General features: G+C 41.4%; 2 protein-coding genes across 2 annotated transcripts in view; one reads left to right on the top strand and one right to left on the bottom strand.

Annotated features, from left to right (window-relative positions):
* Positions 1-394: 394 nt before the first annotated feature.
* RPA3 (replication protein A3) lies at positions 395-9,348 on the bottom strand. Its single transcript, XM_084621254.1, has 4 exons — positions 9,138-9,348; positions 4,046-4,120; positions 2,639-2,747; positions 395-1,055 (listed from the first exon to the last, which is right to left on the bottom strand). Exons 1-4 carry the CDS (start codon positions 9,234-9,236, stop codon positions 973-975), a joined length of 366 nt encoding a protein of 121 aa, XP_084477380.1. The 5' UTR covers positions 9,237-9,348; the 3' UTR covers positions 395-972.
* A 99-nt stretch (positions 9,349-9,447) lies between these two features.
* UMAD1 (UBAP1-MVB12-associated (UMA) domain containing 1) overlaps positions 9,448-24,845 on the top strand; it is a 136,378-nt gene continuing 120,980 nt past the window's right edge. Inside the window, exons 1-2 of the mRNA XM_084621253.1 lie at positions 9,448-9,603; positions 20,403-20,508. Of these exons, the coding sequence (XP_084477379.1) occupies positions 20,427-20,508 (82 nt within the window). The 5' untranslated portion in view covers positions 9,448-9,603; positions 20,403-20,426. The remainder of the gene's footprint in view (positions 9,604-20,402; positions 20,509-24,845) is intronic.

Below are 24,845 nucleotides of genomic sequence, written 5' to 3'. Positions count from 1 at the left end.
CTGAAGACTCCTTGTTGATTCACAAAACATATAACATATAGGTAGTGGCAGTACAAACTCTTCCTACCAATGTTAGTCTCAGGGCCACCTTTAGCAATTAAAATAATACAGTCTCATATCTTTTCAGTCCTTGATGCTTGTGATTAGATTGCCAACAAGAGTGCAGGCTGTGGTAGGTTTTGTGATATGGTCAACTCCTTTGGAAATTAGCAAAGACAACTAGAAACACTATTTTAAAAATTATCACCACAGTTATTAGGTATCTTATAGGTGCTCTGACTGGTTTGTGTTGGAGAGTTAAATTAAAAATTACATGAGGCAGCAGCTGAACATGATTTAGTTATCACTAAGAAATGGTTGTTAAAAATAGACAAGTCTTAGCATTTAATTCAAGTCAGGTTTGAGGCTTTATTGCCAAGCTAAGGAAAGTGACTTTCCAAGACTTAAGAACTCAAATCCAATCTTACATAATCTAAGTTTAAAGATACTGTTTAAAGGTACAGCCCATAGACTGTCTTAATTTTAAATAGACATTTCCTGCTAAGTATTGTACAGAACACCTGATACATGCGGTATGGGGGGGAAGCATACAGAAACTTAAACATTTGATTTTTTTTTCCTTTTAAAAACAAACCAATTTGCTTACTAAACATTCCTTTGGATACACAAATATTATATATATATATATATAATGCCTCAAAAACAGTCAAAATAATATTTTACTGAAAAGATCTCAATTCCAACAAAACTGCGTTTTTTTCATTGGCTGCACTTAGGATTGTTAGTAAAGACGCAAGTACGAAATAGAAGTCAGTAGTACCTTGCCACGGTGTCCAGTTCATATTACAGTTGGCTAACAGACATCTCTTGAGCACCTCCACTAGAAATAATTTCAGCCTCCTTGCTCAACAATAAGATTACACCATGCAGTTATTGTTTACTCTGAAGTTGGAAGGTGTGTGCCAAGAAGCATCAATCATTCCTTGTAACACCAAATGGGAAGTACTCAGGAAATTCATGGATAATTTTCAGTGCTTCATTGTAAAGCGCAAGATCTGGAAGAGGGACAGAAAATATTAAGACACTGTGACAAATGTATTAAAATGCTAACTAGCCCAGTATTCTCTACTTTCACATTATGGAGTTTGAGGAAGTTCTTCCTCATCGTTCAGCTGAGTCTCACAATTTTTAGGTCTCTTTAGCTATAATTTCCTTTGACAGGTGAAAACAAGTATTTAGAAGAGGTTGTAGTCCAGAGTGCATGTTAGTAGTTAGATGATGGGGAACCAAAAGGTAATTCCTTAGCAACTATGCTGGTACTCCATGGTTTGGAAGAATATTATATTCTTCTTGCTAACCTTCAGAACCTTGTATTAAAGTGGGTGCTATTGTTTATCCACTTTCTCTACAACATCTATTTACCTGCCTCATATTGCTTCTTGGGTCTCCTCAAAATTATGTTTTTTGTTGTTCTTTTTAAAAGCTCTCTTCTCTTGGGAAATCCTTGTCATTTCTGTTACCCTCTCTCTGCCTGATCTATTTCTCTAGAGAGTTGGGGATGTGTGACCAAATGTAATTCTTCTAATGTTATTCACAATCCTCTAGTCTTATGTTATCCATAAATTTTGCTACCTCAATATTCACCCTTCTATCAAGTCATTTATTTACTGTCACCAAACCCAATACCGGGTGGGGGCCTTCTTAGGCTCCTTCCAAGTCCAATGATACAGACCAACACATGAACCATATATTCCTGCTGTCTCTCAAATTTCTAATCCATGAGAAAGAAATCTCATTATCTGACTACTGTTTCTTGACTAGCCTCTTGAAGGACTTTACCAAAGGCTTTCAAAAAACAAAAATAAAAAACAAATACAAGTCTATTGATTTCCCTTTATCAACCAACTGGAGACATTCTCTTTCTGGAAGCCATGCAGGTTTAGACTTATGTCATAAGTATCTAGGTGTTTTATAATTAAGAAATAATCTTTGTAAATTCTTTTGTCCTTCAGCCTCATTTCCCCACACCATCAAAACACTATCCAATGAATGGAGGATTGAGAGATAGTACTCTGTGTACACATAGCAGGTGTGCTCTGTGCTCAGAAACCAATGACAGGAGCAGTACAAATGATCTACATAAGAATACTCTTTTTGGCTTGAACCAACTCTTGCATAGGGATATTAACATTACAGAACCTTGAACAGAAAAAGCAGAAAGATAAAAATACAGTAATTAAGACAGGTTACTTATGTAGCCTCCATGTCTAAGGACTTTTAGGGCTTTTTAGCAACTTTGTTTAGGTTCTTTCTAAGTAGCTTTCTTTAACTTCCTTTCTACACCCAAAGTTCAATACCACAGTACTGCATTTTGGTATGATCTTTCCTCATAATTGCATTATGGTCACTAACTCTGGAACAAAGTTCTGGCACTGCATGGAAGCCTCTATATCAGTAGCAGAGATTTCTGGAAGCAGCTTGTGAACATGTAGAAAGAGCTCCACTCATCATACTGGCAACTCCCAGACGGACCTGATTTATGAGAAAGTATTAGCAGACATGCCCCTTCCTTCACTGAGGAAATGTTTATAATCTAAAAAGTTATGTATATTATTTGTAAGGCTTATCTTTTACTTACCAAAAGCGCTTTTATCTTCTCTGAACTGGACATATGACATGCACATGATGGTTGCCTGATTTGTAACTCTTCCCACTACTTCAATGACACCAGAGAGCTCTTCATCTAACTAGTGAACACATAGAATTAAATAGTCACCAGATTAGGGTTTACTATTTTCTGCATGTCACTAGTTACACACACAGCTACAGTTTAGGACACAATGTTTGTTACTATAATTTGTCTGTTCCATTTCACACAATACAGTACTACTGAAAAATGAGTCTACAACCTAATTTGTTATTTAAAAGATCTACAGCTTTATAACCAAGAAAGGATTTAGTATTGTCTGGAACACACAGATTAGCAGCAACCCATAGGAATCTTGGGGGGCGGGGGGTTGTATCCTTTTCAGTACATCTGGCTCATACTGCAGGCTGGTGCAAGGGGCACGTAGGTGCCATGCTTACCACAGGTGCAGCAGGAGAAGAGTTTTTGTACTCCGAGTGCGCTGCTACAGTTGCAACAGGCTTTTGCTCAGACTGTGAAAGGAGTGCTCTTCACGTGTTTCAGCCATAGGTGCAGGAGTCACAATGTAGACCCTATGTTTAGGCACCTAAAAATTAGTAGCTTCAGCCCAGGTAATGACAATTAAAAAAAATAAACACAAAAATAATCATAAAAATTGTCAATCCAAAGGTAAGTGCTTTCTTAAGCCATTTCATTGTTTCTGAACATCTAGAATTTATTTCTGACCTGCCAATGAAAACAGGACTTTCTTTCCAGAAGGATAGATTACCTTAGGGGCCTCTCTTTATATATGTTAGAACAAGGGAGTTCTAGTACACTAGGGAATAATTGAATCTGTCAAAGGTAATATATGAGTGTTTATATAAACATATGGCCCTACCAAATTCGTGGCCATGAAAAACATGTGATGGACCATGAAATCTGTATAGTATAGGGTAAAAAGCACACAAGACCAGATTTCATGGGGAGAGCAAGATTTCTCAAATTGGGGATCCTGAACCAAAAGGGAGTTGGGGAAATGTTGCAAGGTTATTGTGTGTGGTGGGGGGCGGCACGGTATTGCCATCCTTACTTCTGTGCTGCCTTCAGAGCTGGATGGTCAGAGAGTGGCAGCTGCTGACTGAGGGCCCAGCTCTGCAGGCAGCTGTGCAAAAGTAAGAGTGGCAATACCATACCATGCCACCCTTATTTCTGCGCTGCTGCTGGTGGCAGCTCTGCCTTCAGAGCTGGGCTCCCAGCCAGCAGTCATCACTCTCAAGCGAATGGTTTCCAAAAAGGAGCAGGCCTCAGCTCCCTCTAGGCATTTATTGCCCTTTCAGTACATGATCGGGGGGGGAAAGAAAAAAAAAGTTAGGACAGGTAATGGTAACTAACTTCCAAAACGACACTTAAACTTACAGGCTCGCTCAGTTCAACAGTTGTATTTTTTCCTTCTCCATCCGAAAGGATGAAAAGTTTCCCAGATGGGTGAATCTACAAAAAGATTATTAAGTCTTTAAGTACATATCTTCAAACTATCAAAGCAAATTTCTTCTAAATTATAACTGGATTCTGTACTGTACATATCACATTCAAGAACAGTAAAAGTGTGTAAATTTAATTATTCCCCATGTCAGCTTAAATATTTTTAAAATCAAAATTCTTACTTTTTACCACCAGTTTACTTTTTTTTCCCCTTTCTGTCAGAATGGCCAACTAAAAAGCATCACTGATTTTTAGCTACTTTCAGGCTATATCTACACTATGAGTTAGGGAAGCGGTTCTCAAACTAGGGCCGCTGCCTGTCCAGGGAAAGCCCCTGGCAGGCCGGGTCGGTTTGTTTACCTTTCGCGTCCGCAGGTTTGGCCGATTGTGGCTCCCACTGGCCACGGTTTGCCACTCCAGGCCAATGGGGGCTGTGGGAAGCGGCACAGGCCGAGGGATGTGCTGGCTGCCCTTCCTGCAGCCCCCACTGGCCTGGAGCTGCAAACTGCAGCCAGTGGGAGCCGCAATCGGCCAAACCTGAGGACGTGGCAAGTAAACAAACCGGCCCGGTCCGCCAGGGGCTTTCCCTGAACAAGCTTCAGCTCTAGTTTGAGAGCCACTGAATTAGGGTGTGATTCCCTGATTGTGTATACGTACTCATGCTAATTCTCATCAAGCTAGCACAAGCATAAACAGCAGTGTAGCCATGGTAATATGAGTAATGACAGCAGAGGCATAGCTGAGTTGTGCTGAGTACATACCCAACGGTTTCAGGCAGGTTTGTACTCGGCACAGCTCAGTCATGCTTCTGCCTCTGCAACCAGTGCTACTGTGGCTACACGGCCATTTATACTCACGCTAGCATAATGAGAGCTAATGCAAGTATGTGTACATGGGGAGAGGAATCACAACTAGCTTGTAGTGTAGACATAGCCTCATTTCTTGAAGTACAGCACTTGTGTTGCAACCATAATAGAACGTTATTTTTAAAAGTATGGTAGTCACTAAACTTTTTTAAAAAAAAGTCAGTTAGGCTCTGTAAAACCCTTTTAAACAAAATCAAAATGATGACTGATAGAACAGCTTTAGATACATTAACAACAAACTGTTTGCTACATATGGAAGAAATGTAAGAGATGTTTTTGCTTTATTTACAAAATTGTTATAATAAGGCCAACAGTACTAAATAATTTTTGTCTTTGCTAAAAAAGTGACCTTTTAAATGCTAATTAAGAATTGTAAATTTTTCATTTTTCATCTTATATATTCATTGAAAACCACTAGTAGCGCTCACATTTTCTAACTTTAAGAAAAACCCCCAACTCATGTTGAAACATAAGCTATCCATTCTTAGGTCTTTGTTTCTGTATGGAACATGCCCTATGTTTTAAAAGCACAATACAAGGATCGTGCTCTGAAGGTCAGCACACCTGGGTTCTATCCAACCAACAAGGTAATAAATACCAGAGTGGAGAGAGTGCCACTGAGAACTTCAGACACAGCCTGATGTTCAACTTTTATCAGCTGCTGAGTGCCTCCACTAACCTTAAAAAGTCAGGTTTCAGATAAGCTATTACCAGCAGGACAGCGGGGTGGGAGGAGGTATTGTTTTATGATCTCTGTGTGTGTATATAAAGTCTGCTGCAGTTTCCACGGTATGCATCCGATGAAGTGAGCTGTAGCTCACGAAAGCTCATGCTCAAATAAATTGGTTAGTCTCTAAGGTGCCACAAGTACTCCTTTTCTTTTTTCTTAAAAAGTCACAGACTATTTGATTTAAAAAACAAAAAAAAACACAGATGACAGCCCCTAACATTACTACAACTAAAAATATTAAAGTATTCCCCCCCGCTTCCCCTCACCCTGTGCACTGAAGTTTTTTCATTGCTTCTTTATAGACAGGTTTCACACAGCACCAGGGGAGAGTGTCATTTTAATAAGCAACTAAATCTTCCAGTAAGACAACAAAAGTTAGCAAGGGGTTATGGTGTAGTCATGGAAGTTTTCATGGCAATCAGGTCATTCATTTGTGACTGACCCCTACCCTTTCTGGATGGAGTAAAGGATATCTAAGCAGGGTGGATAAAAAGCAATGTTTTAAATTTTTCATGTTGACCTGGCCGACACAGTTGATTCAATTTTTGTTTTTTAAATATTTCATTTAACTATTTTAAACAATTTTAACAAAAACAAACCTGATTTTAAGAAACTTGAATGTTTAAATTCAAAAATTCATATGCTTGTTTTGCTAAAATATGTTTGCTGTTGAAGAAAAAAATCCAGAATACATAACGTTGTTGTTTTAGTTAAATAAAACAAATGTTTGTCTGGTGATGTTCTCCTCCTAATACAGCATGGCAAGAAAATCCTCCAAATATTAATGATTAACCTGTTGAATTGGAGATAGTTCACCTCCCAATGACTTCATAAATATCTGCTTCAATTACCTTCAGTAAATGAAATAGCCAAAACAATCATTCATTTTTTGATATAGCCGTAAAACTAATCTGAAAAGTTTTCAAAATAAATCACTTTAAAAATGTATCGTGCGTACCTTCTAAAAATGAAACCTACATTTATCTGAGTTGTGAAGAATATGTATTATGTTATAACAACCACCAAGAATGTACTTTTGTGTAGAAATCCATGATTAAATAGAGTCTTCCTGACTAAAACAAAACCAAGGAGTCCTTGTGGCACCAAGCCCACGAAAGCTTATGCCCAAATAAATTTGTTAGTTTCTCAGGCGCCACAAGGACTCCTCGTTGTTTTTGCTGATACAGATTAACACAGCCACCACTCTGTCTTCCTGACTAGTGATTTAAATCAATTCGATTTAAATCAAATCCACCCTCTATATAAGACCACACTTACAGATTTTAAAACTTCCTTTGATGAAGCAAATGTTTCACCTATTCTCAAACATGCAATATTTGACTTATGCTAAAGAAACCTTCAGTCATGAACTATCCTCCAGCATACAACATCCCTTTTCTAAACAAGAAAATTTAGAAGCTGGGGAAAAAAAAGTTTCAAACACTAGCTGTCAGCATCCTGAACCTGTCAGGCTTCAAAGCAGGGCATACAACAGACACAGCACTTGTTGCACTGGTGGTGGACTTCTTGTGTCCATATTCAAAGGAAGCACATTCATACTCGTCATGTTTGACATCTTTGGGCCACTTCATATGGTTGATCACCAGATACTTCTGCTTGACTCCAAAAACTTACAGGGGTTGGGGATAGACCAGAAATTCCCTGAAATGGCTCAAGTCTTTCCTTTCAGAGTTAAATCTGAAGAATTGCCAATAGCAACTTCTCCTCCACAGTGTTTGATTTTATATGAAGCCTTTGGACAAGCGAAGGCGACAATGCAGGCTGAAGTGCCAACAGTATGCAGACTATGCTCAAGTTGACATCTCATTTACATCAAACTTAAAAACAGCATCTCCTTCCAGTTCTCTCAATGCTTAGACCAAGTCAGTCTCCAGATGAAGAGCAGCTGGCTAAACATGAACCCAGGCTAAACCAATTTGATGCTGATTGGTTCTGAAATACTTCTTTTTTCTCTTCAATAAATACTCCCATTATCAAAGGTCCTGGATTATTAAGTTGGTCCACAGCATGGGGTCCTTTGAACGGCTCCATGCATTTGGATACCCAAATAGCTAGAGCAGCAAAAAATACTAACTTTCATCTGTGACTGGCCAGAAGATTGTGCCTTGTCTTTTTGAGACCAGCATTCATGACTTCCAGCCTTGGTTACTGTAAATTATACCTATGAATGAAGCCAAATGCTAAATCTGACTGGTACAAAAATGCAGTAGCCTGTCTGCCTAGCTAGGAATACATCACCTGGCTCCAGTCCCAAGACTAGCTCTATCTCCAGTTAAAAGTCCAGTCTGGATATTCAAAGCCCTCCAGGAGTCTGACCCTCTTTACCCAAGGGATTGTTTCTCCCTCCACAACCTCCCTCAATAAAACCTTGTCTAAATTTAGACGTTTTCGCACTTTAATTATTATGGCATAGTTAAAGTGGCAACTCCCACCCCCAGCGTAGATGCATTTATACCAGTGGTAGTACTTCCACCTTATCACAGTTTGGTGAAGCAAACCAAGCTACACTAGTATAAAATACTTTACATTGGTTTAAATGTCTATGCTAGGGCGCTGACTCACAAAACTATGTTGGTAAAAACACCCAGCTTACCACCATAGTTCTCCAAGTAAAAAATTATGTCAAGATCAAGCTTAGCATAACACTGAAAGCAAACAAGCCACAAGGAGTACTCGTGGCACCACGGAGACTAACAAATTTATTTGAGCATAAGTTTCCGTGAGCTACAGCTCACGTCATCGGATGCATTCAGTGGAGCCACAAGTAGAGACACATTCTTGGAGAGAGAGCAGGAGAACAGAGAAATACTGACATTGTTATTCCTATTTGGGTATACTTGACAGATGCAACAGCATGGGACTGTGTAAATATCGTAGCACTAGGCAGATACAATTTGAACTACCTGCAATTCATTTTTAAAGACACACTAGATCCGAATTCGCTGCTGTCCCCCTACCCACGGTAAAGCGGCGCAGCCAGCAGGGAGAGGAGCCACAGGCAGCGGGCGGGTAAGGAGGGAGGCCGCGGGGGAGGCCGCGCGGCTAGTGCTGCCGTGCGGGGTCCCCGGGGGTGGAGATGCGGCACGGAGCTACACCGGGCGCTGGGTCTGCGACACCCCGGGCCAGGCCCGGTGCTGCCTGGCTCTGGGGTGTGGGTCCCCAGCAAGGGCTGTGAGGGGACCCATAGGCGCCCCCTCCCGCCCAGCGAAGCCGAACCTGCGCTGGAGGGGAGCCGCGCAGCCCGGAGCCTCATACTGCCCTCGAGCAGAGTCCAGCAGCGGCCGATAGCTCCTCAGAGCCTGGACCCCGGGGACTCGCAGGGAGGCAGCGGGCTCCAAACCCTCCGGCCTGAGGAGTCAGAGGACCCGGGCAGGGAGCGGCTAGCGGCGGGGGCAGGGGGTCCCGCTACCTTCTCCACTCGGCCCACGAAGCAAACCGGCTGCCCGAGGTGCTGCGCTAAGAGGCTGGTGGCGATGCGGGGCCGCGGCCCCTCGTGCACGTCCCCCATGTGGAGCGGTCCCGAGGCCCGCGCCGCGCTCTACCCCACCGGCCACAGCTTCCCTTGAGCGGCGGGAAACCAGCACTTCCGCTCTCCGACGAGCCCGGCAGTCGCCCTGGCAACAGGGGCGACATCGGGGCGGGGCTTCCTCTCAAGCCGCCAATCGAACGGGACAAAATCCGGTCCCGACGCCCTGGTGACGTGAGCAAACGGCGCTTCTCACGGCGTACGAATCGGAGGGCGCTTGGGGCCTTTTTGTCGGGTGTGAGGGTCAGGTGGGGGCTGCTCGGAGAGTGAACCCGGAAGCGAAGGCGCCTGTGGTGGCGTCAGGCGGTGCCGTGGTTCGGTTCGGGAGCGCGTCTGAGGCGGGAACGCGGTGAGTGAGCGGAGTGGGGCTGAGGGGGGGTCGCCCCTGCCGTGCTGAGTGCGCAGAGGTGCTAGGGAGTGACTGGTCTCGTCTCCTCCTGCTCCATCCTGGCTAATAGCCATTGATGCATCTATCCTCCATGAATTCATCTAGTGTTTTTTTTTTTTAACCTTGTTATAGTCTTGACCTTCACAACACCCCCTGGCAAGGAGTTCCACATGTTGACTGAGTGTTGTGTTGAAAAAATACTTCCTTTAGTTTGTTTTAAACCTGCTGCCTATTGATTTCATTTGGTGGCCCCTAGTTCTTGTGTTCTGAGGAGGAGTAAATTACACTTCCTTATTTACTTTCTTCACACCTGTCATGATTTTATAGACCTTTATCATATCATATCCCCCCCCTTAGTTGTTTCTTTTCCAAGCTGAAAATCCCAGTTTCTGTAATCTCTTTTCATATGGAAGCTGTTCCATACACCTAATCATTTTAGTTGCTCTTCTGTACCTTTTCCGACTCCAATATATCTTTTATGAGATGGGGTGACTAGAACTGCACGCAGTATTCAAGATGTGAAGATACCATGGATTTGTATAGAGGCAGTGTGATATTTTCTGTCTTATTATCTATCCCTTTCTTAATTATTCCCAGCATTCTCTTTGCTTTTTTGACTGGTGCTGCACATTGAGTGGATGTTTTCACTTGAAATTATTTCAGTATAACTTAAGTTGCTCGGAGGTGTGAATAAGACCCCCTCCGAGCCATGTAAGTTATACCAACCTAAGCGCTGGTGTAGACAGTGCCATGTTGATGGGAGAGCTTCTCTCTCCAACCTAGCTCCTGCCACTTATGGGGGCTGGAGTTAAGGTCTTGTCTACACTACTGCGGTAAGTCAACCTAAGTTACGCTACTGCACCTTAGGTTGACTGACTGTGGTGTCTACACTGTGCTGCATTTCCCATCAACTTATCTTACTCCTCTCGTTTGGGCAGAATACTGGAGTTGACCGGAGAGTGCTCTGCGGTGATTTAGTGGGTCTTCACTAGACCCGCTAAATCAATCCCCGCTGCACAGATTGCTACAGTGTTGATCCCTGGTAAGTGTAGACATGCCTTAAATCAGCGGTTCTCAAACTGTGGGTTGGGACCAAGTTTTAATGTGGTTGCCAGGGCTGGCTTAGACTTGCTGGGGCCTGAGGGCTTCAGCCCTGGGTGGTGTGGCTCAGGTTAAAGGCCCTCTGCCTGGGGCTGAAGCCCTTGGGCTTCAGCTTTGAGCCTCCTGCCTGGGGTGGTGGGGTCAGGCTTTGGCCCCCACATCTAGGGTGGTGGGATTTGGGTGGGCTCAGGCTTCAGCCCCCCTCCTGGGGTCATGTAGTACATTTGTTATAAGGGGGTCATGGTGCAATGAAGTTTGAGAACCCCTGGACGTCGCTGCAGCTGCGTCGATGTAGCACTTCTAGTGTAGATGTAGCCTTTATATCCAGCCAGAAGGAAGCCTTTGAACCTAGGGTTCATATGGTGCTTACCAGACATTTGCGGTTTCTTTGCCAGAGCCCCCTGTTGGGTAGGGCTCTTACTGTTCTTCCTTCACAGCGGTGCAGTAAATTTGACCCCAGTGGTGTAATGTCACAAGGGGGTGAAAGTTCAGGCACCTAAACAAGTGTGGCCTGAGCGCCCAAGGCACCAAAGCTCCCACTGTTGAGAGCGCTTTCTGTCTGGAGTGTAGTGCCTCACCTGGATTTGGAAGTGTGAATTGATAAAGGCTGTTGGTGGATAAGACAGAAGGTGGAATTAGATCTTCAGAGACAAACTTTACTCCCTACTGATGGAGATAAGTTGGTTCATTCTTTGAGGATATTATTTTAAAGGATAAGGGCTAACCACTTTAAAAACATAAACTACTTTTTTCTTTTACATTTTGAGGTTTTCTAATTTAAGAGGGGAAATCAATGGTCAGTATGGACCTGCAAAGGCCAGCTCTGTGAGCTGCTCCCCATACTGTACTCTAAAAGTGGCTTTCTACAGTGCTTGGTGTTGTACCAATAAAATAAAAACCAGCAGGATCTTATTAAAGGGAAAAAAGGCAAAATACCACATTTATTGTGAATACAGAAAGAATCATAGTAAGCAGTTAGTTATAGCTATAACATTCCATTCAATCTCATATTTATTCACACATTCATTCATACAAACACACACCCACACACACAGGTTCTGCAAGGTTGTTATCTTAGTTACCAGCCTTAGAGCTGCTCATGCCAAGCCACTGGCCAGGTGGCCTGGACATGAGGAGGGAGCAGGGCCTTGTCAGATGCTCATCTGATGCTCCTGGAAGTTGGTTTGCAGAATCAGACCCCCAAAGTTCTCACTTTTTAGAGTCTATTTTTATAGGAATTTCTTCCTATGGCAGTCTATGGGAATTGCTTCATCATGCTGTTGCTGAATCAATCAGCAGATAGCACATTCCTGATGGCTCCAAGATGTTATCTTGTTCTTTGGTTCTCCCATTCTTGAGGCTGTTGGGTGGATTCCAGTCTGCCCTCCGGGGGCGGGGGTGGGGTCCTCTGGTTATTTCCACTTGACGCCTTCTTCAGCCGATGGACACTGGATTCTTAGGCTGGCACCTCCCTGATCATTCAGTTATTATCCACACCAAGCATCCATCCACATACATCCTCTATCTCTATTTTAATCACAATTGTTAATACAACAAAAGGGTGGGGAGTCTCTGGGTGCTGTTTCTGTTGTTAGAGTATTGCTTTGAGTCTCTCTCTCTTGTGAATTGCTTTGAGAATAGACTCTGTCTTAGAATGTACTAACGCAATTAGCAGCTTGCAAGTTTCACACATAGAGGGAGAGAAACAGTACCAAAAACCAAGAGACCTCTTAATTAGTAATACCCTGGAATTGAAACTATGGGGAATCAAACTCATTTGTGATTTTTAATACAGAATTTCTTTAATATGATCCAACATTGGGTCTCTTTTACCCAAGGAGTGTGGCTGCTATTCTCAGGGTCTGTGGGTGCAATTGGCTTTTCCTGCTGTCTCACCCATTGGGGACACCCAGTGCCAGGTCTCTTTTCCCCTTCATTGCCCAGTGTGCAAAATTGGGCCTGCCCCTTCACCTTGACTGACTTTCCTCCCACTGTAGTCAACCTTCCACCATCACTGAAGTTGTCCTTGTAGTTGCTAAGGATCCTTGTTCCATGTTAATTCATGCAGGGCATCAGGTTGTAGGGGTATCAAAGTGGAGACTTAGCATCCCTCGTGGCTTGCCTCCTTTGTCGCCACAGCTTCCCTAGCCCCCAAAGCACTGCAGTCCAGTGGCCAGAATCTGTGCAGTCTCCCTTTGGTGCAGGGCGGCACGGCCAAGTGGTTAATGTCAGTACAGCAGTGCTACTGCATAGTTTGCCCCTCCGGGCATCAGGACCCTAGGGAACTGGTGCTTTCACAACCAGTCTCAGTCACCCGGTACCTCGGTCCTGCTCCCTCGGTCACTTTCTACCTTTCTTTCCAAGGCTGGGAGTCTCGTAACCTCCACTGTCTCTCCTCCGTCGTTGTTGGTGGTCAGCTGGGGTGGTCTGTTGGAGCCTCGGCGCAGCTGGCTTCTGGGTCCTGGAGCTCTAGCAGTCTCCTTCTAAAAGCTTGCAACACACATCTGCTTTTGTTGGAGCTGGAGCATGTCCAGCAGGGGCGAGGGGATGTGGCTTCCTTGGCTGACAGAGCATGGTTAGGCACACCCCGTCACCGTATTCTTGTTGTTCTTAGTGTACTTGGACTTTCAGAAAGCCTTTGACAAGGACCTTCACCAAAGACTCTTATCCTATGACTACTTACTTTGGTTAAGAGGGAAGGTTCTTTCATGGATCAGTAACTGGTTAAAAGACAGGAAACAAAACAGGAATAAGTGGTCAGTTTGCTGAATGGAGAGAAGTAAATAGCTGGGGTCTCCCAAAGATCTTTACTGGGGCCAGTGCTGTTCAACATATTCATAAATTATCTGAAAAAGAGGGGTAAACAGTGAGGTGGCAGAGGTTTCAGACAATACAGAATTACTGAAGATAGTTAATTCCGAAGCAGACCGCAAAGCATTACTCACCAAACTGGGTGACTGGGCAACAAAATGGCCGATGAAATTCAGCGTTGATAAATGCAGAGTAATGCACACTGGAAAACATAATCCCAACTATACATACAAAATATGGGATCTAAATTAGCTATTACCGCTCAAGAAAGAGATCTTGGAATCATTGTTCTCTGAAAACATCTGCTCAGTGTGGACCGGCAATCAAAAAAGCTAATTGAATGTTAGGAGCCATTAAGAAGAGGGTAGATAACAACAAGGCAGTAAATACCATAATGCTACTATATAAATCCATAGTACACCCACATCTTGAATATTGCATGCAAAAGTTCTTGTTGTCTCATTTAAAAAAAAAGATATAGTGAATGGCAACAAAAATGATTAGGGGGTATGATCAGCTTCCATATGAGGAGAGATTTAAAAAGACTGGGACTGTTCAGCTTGGAAGAGATAATTATTGGGGGATTTGGTACCCTATATAAAATCATGAATGGTGTGGAGAAAGGGAATGAGGAAGTGTTAGTTACCCTTTCACATAACACAAGAATCAGGAGTCGCCCACTGAAATGAACAGGCAGGAGGTTTAAATCAAACTTCAGGAAGTACTTCTTCACACAAAGCATAGTCAACCTGTGCAACTTGTTGCTAGGGAATGTTGTGAAGACCAAAAGTATAACTGGGTTCAAGAAAAGAAAAGGAGGACTTGTGGCACCTTAGAGACTAACCAATTTATTAGAGCATAAGCTTTCGTGAGCTACAGCTCACTTCCTCAGATGCATATCGTGGAAACTGCAGCAGGCTTTATATATACACAGAGAATATGAAACAATACCTATTCCCACCCCACTGTCCTGCTGGTAATAGCTTATCTAAAGTGATTTCCAGCACAAATCCAGGTTTTTTCACCCTCCACCCCCCCACACAAATTCACTCTCCTGCTGGTGATAGCCCATCCAAAGTGACAACTCTTTACACAATGTGCATGACAATCAAGCTGGGCTATTTCCTGCATAAATCCAGGTTCTCACATCCCCCCCACCCCCATACACACACAAACTCACTCTCCTGCTGGTAATAGCTCATCCAAACTGACCACTCTTCAAGTTAAAATCCAAGTTAAACCAGCTTGATTGTCATGCACATTGTGTAAAGAGTTGTCACTTTGGATGGGCTATCACCAGCAGGAGAGTGAATTTGTGTGGGGGGGTGGAGGGTGAGAAAACCTGGATTTGTGCTGGAAATCACTTTAGATAAGCTATTACCAGCAGGACAGTGGGGTGGGAATAGGTATTGTTTCATATTCTCTGTGTATATATAAAGCCTGCTGCAGTTTCCACGATATGCATCTGAGGAAGTGAGCTGTAGCTCACGAAAGCTTATGCTCTAATAAATTGGTTAGTCTCTAAGGTGCCACAAGTCCTCCTTTTCTTTTTGCGAATACAGACTAACACGGCTGCTACTCTGAAACCTGGGTTCAAGAAATATTTCAGTTCATAGAGGATGGCATGTCAATGGCTATTAGCCAAGATGGTCAGGGATTCAATAGATATGTAAAATATTAAATGGTTAAACAGTAAGCATTAGTCTTACCAGTTAATCCACCTCAACCACTAACCCCCCGCCCTGGGCAGGCCAGCCGGAATGGCCCCAGCCACTTACCTATAAACCTATATATATATATATATCTATATACTTGCCTATAGTTTACAATTCAAGGCGATATTTTACCATGCTGGCAGCAGTATTCCAGAAAGTGAATGATTATGCTTTATGTAAAATGTTTCATGATCTGTATTATGGTTACATCTAATAATTCAGAAATAACCGAAAACAATGATTTGGGCTGACAAAATGAGAGAGATGGAGGCCTTTAGTTGAATTCTGCTGCTCTGATCACCTGGTTAAAGACCATCTTCACCCAACATCTTAGATATTTATGTGCATGGCAGTCACCTGACAGTGTGACAGAGAATCAAATCGACTCTGTAATGATACAGTAACTCTGGAGATACAGTACAAGTGTACAAAGACTTTACTGAGTGCAGATTGAGGCATGCAGATTGAGGCTAGCAGCTGATCATCTGACCCACAAACACAAAAAACTAAAACTTAAAAAGATGTGGCATTTGACAGGTCCACTGCCTTTAGATTTGTCCAGAATCAACTACAATTATATAACTTCTGTTGAGAATGCGTTTGAGGCATTGGCACAGTGAAAGAAGAGAATAACCTCAACGAATTTTGGAATAAAATGAAAACTTATGCTTGAAACCACCAGAGTACATGTTCAGAAAAGTCAGTGTTGGACCACACACCATGGTTTACTGAAAAGATGTTTGACCTGGCAGGAAGACAGTGCAGAGGGAAAGAGAATGGTTTGAAGATGGAAGAACGTAAGAGAGGCTATAAGAAACTGATCAGACAGATTCAAAGGCAGACTGGATGAGATGAGTGAATATATAGGGGCAAAGTGGATGACCCTTGAGAACTGTAAAGAGAGTAATCATAAAAAAAGTTATGCTCACAGTGGTAAGAGTTTTTGCTAAAAGGTTTTCCCTGCAAGCAAACATAATAAAAGGTCTTGAGTCCTCACTGAGAATGATGTTGAACGGAGCTGGAGAAATTAACACTCTAATCAGTAAGCTTCAGAAAAGCCACTCATAATAGAGTACAACAGAAGAGTACAAAGCTGGAGTCATCAAACCTGTGAGAGTGGTGCTTGCTATTATGAAAATGAAGCTTGGAAAGCACCAGGGACGTGCACACAGTATTGTTAAGTGATTGAGGAACACCAATACTGATCTTGTGTGGGAAAATTTGTAATTATGGATGACTAGAAATTGGCTAGAGGACTGGGTGGAGGGAATTTTTCTGCCATTTCCAACACAGGGAGATATAAGAGTACAATAGTTGAGTGACTATCCCCATGATGCACATGAGCAAAGTTCTGCTCTTCTTAATCCAGGATCGCATTAAACGAAAGCAGAACTAAGGCACACATGACAGATCGTGAATATCTGTCATATCACCTAAAAATGTAGAGTACAGTCAGCCATTGATCCTTTGTTTCATTGACTAATCAAAAGCATTTGATACCATTCAACATGACTATCTTTGTAGGATTCTGGCTGGCAAGGATTCCAAGGCATTCTATTGAATTCACTGCAGTCTCTGCCAACAGACCAGAATGTGAATAGTAGGTGACAGTAAGTGGTTTTCCATTGCTGCACGATGTGTGAGACAAATTTTGGCCCAAGCCTCTTTAACCTATATGCAGAATTTATTCTGAGACAAGCCTTGGGAAGTTTTGACAAAGTGGAAGGAGCTGGGATTTCCATTGGTGAACATCACTTAACCAAGCTCAGATATGCTGACAACACAATACTCTTTGCTACAACCCCTGATGCAATGCAACAAATGTTGGGATCTGTAAAAACCAGTTAGTGAGGAATATGGACTATTCCCAACTGTGTACAACTGGACTGAAACAAAATAGTTGTGTCAATGTACATGCAACAAAAAGAGGACTCAAGTTGAAATCATGATTAATGGACCAGTTGTAGATGAATTTAGTTATCTGGGATCATATATAGCCAAACAAGGCAGCTGTTCCAAAGAAATTGGAAGAAGGGTAGGGTGGTTTGCTCAGCCATGGCCTCATTTGTGGAAAAACCTTGGCATCTTAAAGTACAAAGGTACAACTGGTGAAATACCTAATATTTTTTCCATAGAGATTTATGAATGTGTATGGTGGGAAGCTGATGTTACTGACAAGAAGAAAATTGAAGCATTTGAAATGTGGTGCTGATGAAGACTTGCATATCTCCTGATGGAAGAAAAGACAAATGCCTGTGTTAGAAATATTATTGGAGAGAAGCAGACCATTTATGTTGGAAATCAACTGATGCAAACTTATTTACTCTGGTCACATTAGGCATAGACATGGAAATAGCCTTGAGAAAATTATGTAAAGAAATGATGGAGGGTCTTCATAATGCAGGATAATCAGTGAGGAGATGGATGATGTGTGGCAGATCACTAGGAAGATCGGCTGTTGAATGTTCAAAGTTAACAATGGATTGTGAAAGCTTTAGAAAATTCTGCTATATCACCAATATTCAAACATGAATACATATATTTGGTTAATAATTCAATAACAGCAGAATTAGGCAGTTCATATATGGTGAATAACTAGCACTTGTTCAATAAATCATCTAGGAAACTAGCCAGAGCATACAGACTTTGCTAATGCTACTGAAAAATGTTGCAGAAGTTGGAAAGAACACCTAAAAATAATTAACTCAGTATTTCCTTCAAACACTTGTTTTGTTAGTCCCCCCCAACTAAACTTTCACTTGTTCCACCACTGTATGTTCTTTTCCAAAGATGTTCTCAAATTTAACTTTATCTAAAGAAATAGAATGAAAACCTATATACATGGGATTAGAGGAAAAAGAACCTAATCAATCCAACTTCTTTACAGACTGTTTGTTTTATTGTAAGTTTGAAAAATGGCGATACTGTATTCAATGGAAAGTAGAGCAATTTAGGCAGAAAGGAAAAGCAAAGTAGATAATGCAACATCTTTTCAGTGGACCACAAAATAACTTGAACATGTACATAAAAGCTTTTGGGGTCCCAAATATGTCTTGCATGTCAAGGGACTATGCTTTAATAGTTTTGCACACAACTTCTTACAATAAATGGAGAATTGAAGCCACATGTTAATAAACTCTTAATTTTGTCTTTTTCCATAAAATTAAGAAAATATACTAAAGGGGAAATCTGTTTAGATTTACTATTGTAACTGTTGAAGACATACTAGATGGTGATTCACAGCCATTGAACTTAATTGCCCAGCTATATTGGAAGAAGCTCAGGAGACACCTGGATGTGGTTTAATTACGCTGCAATTTTTATTAGCTGTTTGCATAAAGTGTGGTGCAGTCATTTTGCAAAGGCTGGTGGAACTTGCAGTCTCTTGCTTTCCATTACACAGTGTCCTTCTATAATAAATGCACCAAAATTGCTGCTTATCATGTGTGGTGGGGGAGTTCATAGTTTTATTGGAATCCCACCTTCCAGGAGGGGAAAAAAAACACATTTTTATTGGATTCCTACTTCTGAACATGGAATAAATTATACATATAACTTGATTTCAACGGTTCTGTGCTGTAAGTGTATGCTGTTTATTAGTCATGTAGACAGCATTTGAATTGATACTGTATATATCTTTTTTTTGTTTTGTTAGCTGGTAGCTTGATTAAAAATGAAATCAAGAAAGACAGATTGCATCTACACTTCTTTTCACAAAAGATGCGAGAGAACATTTTAAATATTTTGACGGCAGAAAAGGTCACTTTTTTTCTTCTTCTTTTATCAAAGAAATCTCCTAAACCAGGCTGTTCCTCAGAATAAAGTAAATTGGAATGATAAGGAGAGAGAGCTTGTGGACATTGTTCAAATGAATGTCATCCTGAGATGTCTTCTAGTTTGGGTTGAAAACTTTGGAAAAGTGAGGGGGTTTTTTTCCCCTCATGAACCTTTTGTTCTGTGTCATGAAATCATTTTTGATAGTGTTTTCATAGCACATTAAGCTTCAGGCAATGTATTAGTTAGATAAAAGTTGATGAGATGACCAAAGGGTACATTATAATGAATAGATATGTGAAGAGCTGTCCAGGATTCAGTTCTGTATATGAATATAGTGGCTATTCAAAATTGCTGAGATTGTACTGGTTGGAAATTGCAAAGCTTGGATGGTAATTTGGGTATCACCTGTTGCTGTGCAAATCATTTATTCCACTACTAGCATGTCTAACTGGCTTGTTTTAAATGGGACAAACTGGCCAAGAATGGTTAGTCTATATGTTTTCTTTTGGTGAGACAATAACCATGCTAGGCTTGCCTGCTTAGTTTCTTAGCAAAATGTACACTAGCCTAACTAAGAATTACCAGTCATCTGCTATTCACCATATTTGAAAATTATATTTAGAAGCTGCTGGAAAAGGTACACCAGTACTTTACTGTTCTCTAGGAATATAAGCTCTGAAAAACTGAAACTTTGTATTGTGAATACCTAGTGTATGTTTTCAAAAATTCATAACTTGGGGCCCAGTTGTGCAAACACGTGTAACGTTCATGACGGTAATTCAGTTGACTTCAATAGAGATATCTGTGCGAATGAAGTAATGTGTAAGTGTCTATGGGATTGGGCCATTGGTTAACTTGCAGCAAAATTTGTTCCAACTTGGTGACAAGTATACTTAGTGAGGATTAAATACCTGCTGTATTTCAAATTTCAAAGTTCAGCTAGTTTTGGATTAACTCTGTCTGGGTCTGGTGAGTTAGGGAGGGCATAGCCATTTTTCATTGGCAAAATGGGCGTGAGAGAATGTGAAAACGTGCACCAAAAACAGCCAAAGGGATTTCCTTCAACTTTATGAAGGAAAAGTAGAACATGGAGAACCAAACATGGAAACTTGCAGAAAAATTGTCTGTTTGGACTGAGAGTTATTAGTGAGGGAAGGTGAATAATTTTGTACCTCCTATCTGTAGTGTTGACTTTCTCAACAAAGTATTTCAATCCATTTGACACAAGGAAATCTGATTTTTTTAAATCTAGAGATACATTTTCAGAGTTAATATATATAATGTACTATCTTTTTGGTAATTTTTCTAAGCTAAATTGTATTGCTTCATACTTATTTAACAATGTTTTCCTGTTAGAGAGAGGCTTGGAGAAAAGAAGATATGTTCAACTTTTTCCGAAAAAGCCATGACTCTAAGAAGGTGCCATTACCAGAAATAGAAGCAGATGGATTTGTTCTTGTGGGTAAGTGATACTATAAAATAGTATTACATTAAAGTGTTTTAACAATATTACTTCTGTCAATTTGGTAAGTTTTAATTTTTACATGAGAACAGAATGAGGAACAGAAATTGGTCCATGATGGATATGAAATAAGTCAAAACACTGAACATGTGCACACAATTCTGTTTCTTTAAACAAGCTTGTAGTTGTTGCTTTCATTTCATGTATCGTGATAAAGAGAAACGTGGGTACTTTAAGCTAAATACTAAAGCTCTTAGCTGGTTGTCCGATGAAAGAGGAAAAATAAGAACACTCTGTTGCTGAAAAACATGAATAACTTCAACACCTTCTTTGCCGATCAAAAGGGAGAACTACTCTTCTTAAGCACTTATTTGTTATAAACTCAGTTGCTACCAAAGTTTTCCAGATATTAACTCGGAAATGCCTGTATGTTACATATGTTATTTACAGTCACATATGAAATGTAGGTCTTCTCTCTCAGAATCTGGCACTTGAGTACTTCGGTGAAAATTTAAGCAGTTAGTAATGATTTAGTTTCCTAAAATGTCAGTTGTTATAAATGAGACTTTTCCAGAAATAAAATGGAATTCTGCTCATTTTAATCTATGAATTTGTCAAACTTTTTTTTTTTTAATCAAGTCTTTCATGGTCGTGTAAGAGGGATGAAATGTGAAGAAAATCAAGATTTTTATTACCCTTGTATTGCAAATGATTTTTTATTTCTTATTGCAAGTAATTCCATCCTCGTGTAAATCTGTCATTATAAATATTCTGATGCCCTCATTATCCTGATTTACTGATTTGTTCTTGCCAGAGGTCTTCCACCTCTCTATTTGAGGCTGACTTTTTTCCTACTAATTCTCACTATTTGTTACTGTGGATGTATTTAAGAGTTTCTTCCATTTGTGCTGATGCTAACCTTTTCAGAGAGGTTCACTGTGGAGGTAATGGGTCTTATCACTGGAACAATTAGGAAATTTCATAACAGAAGAAATTTTTTAACAGAAGTGTTAAGTAGTAGCTTCCAGAACAACTGTTTTCCTGCATACCAATAGGTGCCCCAACTACTTACAAGTTATTAGGGCAGGTCTGATTTCAAGGATTTAATTTTTACTTTTGTAATGTTCTGTTTAACAGTTGCCTCTCAGTAAGCTTACTTGATCTGCTACAGCCCTGTATCCACGAACTCCAGTTTTGGTAGCTAAATCTATTAACTCTGGCACCTGCATTTAAAAAAAAAAAAATCTCTTCAAAAGCTTGTGAAAAGCACTTCGGAAGTAATGACTATATCATTTGAGGCAGTCCCAGAGCCAATGCTGGAATGCCAAGCTTGAAGAGTTGTAGGCAGAAGTGTCTTGAGTATCACACAAATCCTGGTGGTGACTGTAATTTTTGTTTTGTTTTAAACTAACACAGTTGTTAACCTTGCAAATTAGTTCAAAATAGATTGCCATATAATTATTCCTTTCCCTTGTAAAGGAATGTCCAGTAGTGCTGACAGTGGAAGGTATCATTCCCTTATAGACGGAAGCAGTTACAAAACTCTCAAATTCAGGGGAATGTGTCTCAGGAAGGACTGCCTTCTTTAGGAAGTCGTTAGCAGTGCTGTCTCCATTTATCCCAGAGCAGCAGCAGTTTAAAAAACTTTAGCTACCTCTGTGGTTTTAATTTGGTGGGGTTTTTTTCTTAATTTTTTCTTCTTCCAGATTTGATAGTAAAGTACTTCAGAGTTTACAGAACCTTAACACCTGGTGTCTTTTTTATTATTATTATTATTTATTATTGTTTATCAGTGCAGTCTGGATTTTAATGAAGGTATACAAGTGTAAATAACTCAAGAAATGGAGTCTCTTTCCAACTCCTTACACAATGGAGGAAGGATAGTTCTTTCAGTACTGGGGAAAAAGGAGGAAGAGCCCCAGGGCAAATGTGATACTGTGGTCAGGAGGGTTTCTGTCGCCATAAGTCTTCAGCTAAATTCTGTAGATGGTGAAAATTCAGTCATCCTCATACAGTACTTCTGAATGGGGCTTTATAGGAAAGGGTGATCCCAGTACACAAATTTATAGAGGAAATTATTAATTCTTCTTTGTGCTAAGGTTCACAGATCTGTTGCAACAGATACTTAGTCTGTTTGCGAGTTGGAGACAGAAACAGACTTGTCAGTTGCTGGCTGCAAGGGAATGCCCCACCTTCTGAAGTTCCCCTCCAGTCTTCTCTGCTTCCATAGTGGCGAGTGGCTCACCCAGTCTTCTCGGTTGCATAGCTTTTCTGAGGGAAATTCCAAACTTGATTTCAAATTTTTAGACTAACGCTTTGGCTCTGTCTCTGTCTCTAATTCTGTTCTGAGTCTCAGAGCTGAGTTTGGCTCTCATCTGCAGGGCTTTTGCTGAGGTTCAATTGCCCTGATAAGGGATTTTTACAGAAGATGAAGAATGCACCAGAAGAAATAGGTGAGTGCAGGTTTCTAGTCGGTGCTACAAAGGAATGAGTGCCAACATAGCATAAGCTTTCATCATGCTGATTGGGTTCAGGGAAAACCAGTTATTGGGAATCACCAAATAAACCCCACCCCCTTCCCTTATTCCTGTTCCTATTCCTCCTCCTCTCCTCTCCTGTCCTCTCCTCTCACCATGCTTTCCTAAAGGCCAAACAAAGTTAAAAAAATTGTGGGTGAATGTATACACATGGATATAATTAGACTTCTTGTTGGGTAGTAATTGAGAGTTTCCATCTCTCAGTTTTGCCCATTAGATTACCTCTCTAGAGGTAAGCACCTTCCACAGGTAGTTGTGGATGTGAGATTTGTTAGCTAGCAAGTTAAAGAAGTTCTCAACACTCCTTCCCGTGAGGCCCATTGCTGTATGCATCACAAAAACACAATTGGCTTGTGGCTATCTCTGGAGAAAGAGAGTGAGAAGTCTATTCTGACCATGTGTCTGTGGAATTTAAAAAAAAAAAAAAAGTATATTGCTGCATGTTGTCTTGTGCTAAGAACACCACCCTTGCATATATACTTCTATATTGTGGTGATCTCTCACAATAAAATTAAATGAACACTGAAGGCTCACAGTAAAGAGTGGTAAGTGATAAAATAAGTGTTTGGAAGCTGTTTTATACCAGTAGTTCTATTCTCCCTGTTTCATAACACAAGAACAAGGGAATATTCGATTAAACAGAATGGTGGCAAATTCAAAACTAATAAAGGACATTCTTTTTCATATAATGCATAATCAGGAACGTGGAATTCATTTCTGCAGCATGGTAAGTCCAAGAATTTACCAAGATCCAAAAAGGGATTAGATATGTATTGAATAACAAGAATATCCAGAGTTATAATTGTGAATATTTCCAAATCTTGGAAGAGAGAACTTCCTGTTTTTAGGCTTTAAGCCAATCTCTGTTAGGGATGAGATCTTTGTTTGGGACAAAGGGTGTAACACATTATCCCACATCTGCCAACTGTGGTTGTATCTTGTGCAGGATACTGGGCTGGGTGGACCATGAGTAAGGCTAGGATTTTTGTCAAGGTAAAGTCACAGATAGGTCATGGGCAATAAACAAAAATATACAGACCCCTTACCTATCGGTGATTTTGCTAAAAGTAACTGGGGGTAGGGCTAAATAGGGGGCAGGAATGGAGTCCCATGGGCTTGGGGGGAACTGACAAGCCAAGACCCCCGCCATGGCTGTGGACACAGCCCCAGCTCCAGCAGTGGGTGTGGCCACGGGGGGCGCAGCCACAGGGGGGCGCACAGCCCCGTGCTCCGGGGCTGTCCGCAGCTGCAGGATGGGGGTGTGCAGCCCCAGCTGCAGCCTGCTAAGCCCTGGCTGCTGCCAAGAGGGGGCGCACAGCCCTGGCTGCAGCCTCCAGCGGAAGCTGCGGGGCTGGGGCACAGCAGGGAGAGCAGCCACAGGGCACACGGCCCCCGCTCTAGAGTTGGCCACAGCTGCGGGACAGGGGTGCACAGCCTGGCTGCAGTCTCTCCCCACCCCCTGAAAACCACAGGGCAGGGGCTGCAGAATCCTGATTCCAGCCATCCAGCCCCAGTTGCAGCAGCGTGGGGGCACACAATCCTGCCGCCAGCCCCCACTTCAGCTGCTGACAGCTGAAGTGGAAGAGGTTCACTGAGGTTTGGTAAAGTCACGAAATCCATGACTGCTGTGATCTCTGTAACTAAATCATAGCCTTAACCGTGAATCTGATTCACTATGGTAATTCCTATGTTAAAGGTCAAATGTAGTTCACTTTAGTCATTGATATTCTAGCATACAGCAACTGGTTTGTGTAGAATGGTGTACAGCAGATTGCAATTCTCAAAAAAACTAAATATTCA

Source organism: Lepidochelys olivacea, assembly GCF_965140295.1.
Source record: "Lepidochelys olivacea isolate rLepOli2 genome assembly, chromosome: 2".
NCBI lineage: Eukaryota > Metazoa > Chordata > Testudines > Cheloniidae > Lepidochelys > Lepidochelys olivacea.
The sequence above is the reverse complement of the archived record's forward strand: the minus strand, read 5'-3'. Positions and strand labels throughout refer to the sequence as shown.

Bases quoted from the DNA above. Each gene is read 5' to 3' on its own strand.
- RPA3 (XM_084621254.1), bottom strand. From the start codon at position 9,236: ATGGGGGACGTGCACGAGGGGCCGCGGCCCCGCATCGCCACCAGCCTC. The intron at 2,748-4,045 runs GTAAGTTTAAGT...TGTGTTCACTAG, and splicing joins CTGTTGAACTGAGCGAGCCT to TTAGATGAAGAGCTCTCTGG. The intron at 1,056-2,638 runs GTAAGTAAAAGA...TCCCTCTTCCAG, and splicing joins AGAAGATAAAAGCGCTTTTG to ATCTTGCGCTTTACAATGAA.